The 2,255-nt window shown below is 56.0% G+C and overlaps 1 protein-coding gene across 1 annotated transcript in view; it reads right to left on the bottom strand.

The window, feature by feature from the left end:
• The window catches only part of GPR143 (G protein-coupled receptor 143), a 29,035-nt gene that overhangs the window by 13,489 nt on the left and 13,291 nt on the right, over positions 1 to 2,255 (bottom strand). The window contains exons 5-6 of the mRNA XM_011385969.2: positions 2,144 to 2,236; positions 190 to 299 (exon numbers count right to left, since the gene is read on the bottom strand). Coding sequence (XP_011384271.2) covers positions 190 to 299; positions 2,144 to 2,236 — 203 coding nt within the window. The remainder of the gene's footprint in view (positions 1 to 189; positions 300 to 2,143; positions 2,237 to 2,255) is intronic.

Below are 2,255 nucleotides of genomic sequence, written 5' to 3'. Positions count from 1 at the left end.
GCAAAGAACTCGTGGAGCCCATCACCACGTCGGCTTGCTCACTTTCGCTTATCAAATCTCACTTTCTCCAACTGTATTCTTATCTCTCTGGAGGATGATGAATCAGGTCAACCGCGTAGATAATTCCAGAAGGACAACGCGTGTCATTACCTGAGCCCGAGGCACCTGGAGAACTTTCCCATTCTTTACCTGCGGTGACTGTCTTTCGGAAGAGGATGGGATTGGCCACGAGGACAAGCAGCAGTGGCAAATACGTGGTGACATAGTGGGGGATGGCGTGCTCCAGACCCCTGTCACACCTGTCGGAGAAAAAACGAGTCATTCTGGAAAACAAAGGTGCGCCTACAATACGCCTTCTTATCTGGAAGCCGAGATAGGAGGATGAGACCGAAAAGGGGAAATGCGTAAGACAACTCGGACTCGTGTCCGTGAACGAGCAATAAATGGCAGAAGCATAACGGCCGTCAGTCAGGTTGCTGTGCGTCTCGTACGTGGGATTCGTCTAATGCATTTTATTAGGGGAGCTTTATAGTGCCCCCTGCTGGGGAAAAGTGGAAAAAGGAAGCCGCCCTGGGCTTCCGGATTCCCGAGTAAGACAAAGACCATCGATGAACGAGTTGGTCTGGAGCATTTACTACCAGCGGAGCCTGGCTGAGGCCGGGCCAGAGCCAGTTTCTCTCCGTGAGCAACTCAAATACTCGAGCTCCCATTTCAAAGGACACTTGTTCTCCCGGTAGTGATGACAATCACGGCAGTGGTTCTTTTCTGGGACAAGGACCAGGCTTTCTCTTGATGACTCACGGGGAATCATCGGTGGCCAGAGGACGTGGAGGAGTGGCCACACACATTACGCTGCACAGGGAGCATGAAGGGATGACTAAGGACGGTGATGCTTAAAATGACGGGCCGTCTGGAGGCCGTGGGGGCACCTTGGGAGCCCCTCAGGCTCAGCTGCAAACACCCCAGGAGTCTCCAGGATCCACAGGTGGACGGGAGGGGTGAAAAGTCCCGTTCCATTTACACGCATCCCGTTTGACAGCTGCTGACATGGTTTGTGTCCTTTTCCTGTTCCTCGGGAGAGCGGGCCGCAGGGGCGAAATCTCCACGCAGCTGTGTGACTGTTCCCTGACGACGAGACACCACCGGTCCACGCACGTGTAATTAAGCAGTTGCAGGACTTAGAAACGGAAGAGAGGTACACGGTCCACACCACGACTCAGCAAACCTTGTTCTACGAGGCAGCAGATGGCAAATATTTTATGCTTCACGAGCCACAGAGCCTGTGTGGAAACTATACAACTCTGAAGTCATGCAGCCACGCGTGGTGTATAAACAAATGGGCGTGGCTGTGTTCCAATAAAACTTTATTTACAAAATCGGATGTAAGGCTGGCTTGGTCCTGGGGGCTGTGCTGAGCTGACCCGTAGGCGACACGACCCTGAGACCACAGACAAAGACACACTGTCCGACCTCCGGTTTTCAGTTCTCTATCGGAAGTTACAGGATATACCCTCGGAGGCACCTTGAGGCTTCACAGATGGTTGCTGAGATGAGCTTTTTAACTTGAAAACGCTGCTGGGACCATTTCAGAGGCCACCTCTCCCTGGAAATGCTCAGGACAGCCGAGAGCACAGGACGGAAGGGAAGCGAGTCCGTGTAGCGGGTGCAGGCTTAGAAGGAGGGCTTCTAAGGGGGACCCTCTGACTCCTCCACACCCTCTCGGACCGATTCTTAGGACGTTAAACTTACCTGCTCATCCAGAGAAAGCTGCTTTGAAGAGTGAAAATTCAGCAGTGGGCAGGACGGGGCTGTGTCAACGCGGGAGGGGGCGAGCCTAAGGCTTCGCACGCGTACTTGTGTCGGGGAGACATGCCCGAGCTTGTGTGAACACGCTCGTGTGCACAGGCACCTGTCCACTCCAACGTGGAAGGCAGTGCAGGGGTGGATGCCCCCTGAGGGTGACAAGGTCATGGGGGGCACCCCGGGCTCAGGCGTACGGTCTGTGAGCTCAGACTCCCACGGCTGGAGACGGTGGGCTGACCCACACGGCGTCCCCTGGGGGGTGTTCCCAGTGCCCTTCCTGCAAGGGGACACACGCTAGGCGGCGGGCAGGGGCCGGGTTGCGTGGGGCGGGCGAGCTTACCTGGACACCGAGGGGTAGTAGAGCATGAAGACGCCCTCGGTGCACAGCAGGGCGGCCAGGCCCCAGGCCATCATGTGGTAGAGCACGATGGAGCTGGGAGGCAAGCAGACGG

Source organism: Pteropus vampyrus, unplaced genomic scaffold (assembly GCF_000151845.1).
Source record: "Pteropus vampyrus isolate Shadow unplaced genomic scaffold, Pvam_2.0 Scaffold850, whole genome shotgun sequence".
In the NCBI taxonomy this organism is placed as follows: Eukaryota; Metazoa; Chordata; class Mammalia; order Chiroptera; family Pteropodidae; genus Pteropus; species Pteropus vampyrus.
This window is presented reverse-complemented; position numbering and strand designations above follow the sequence as displayed.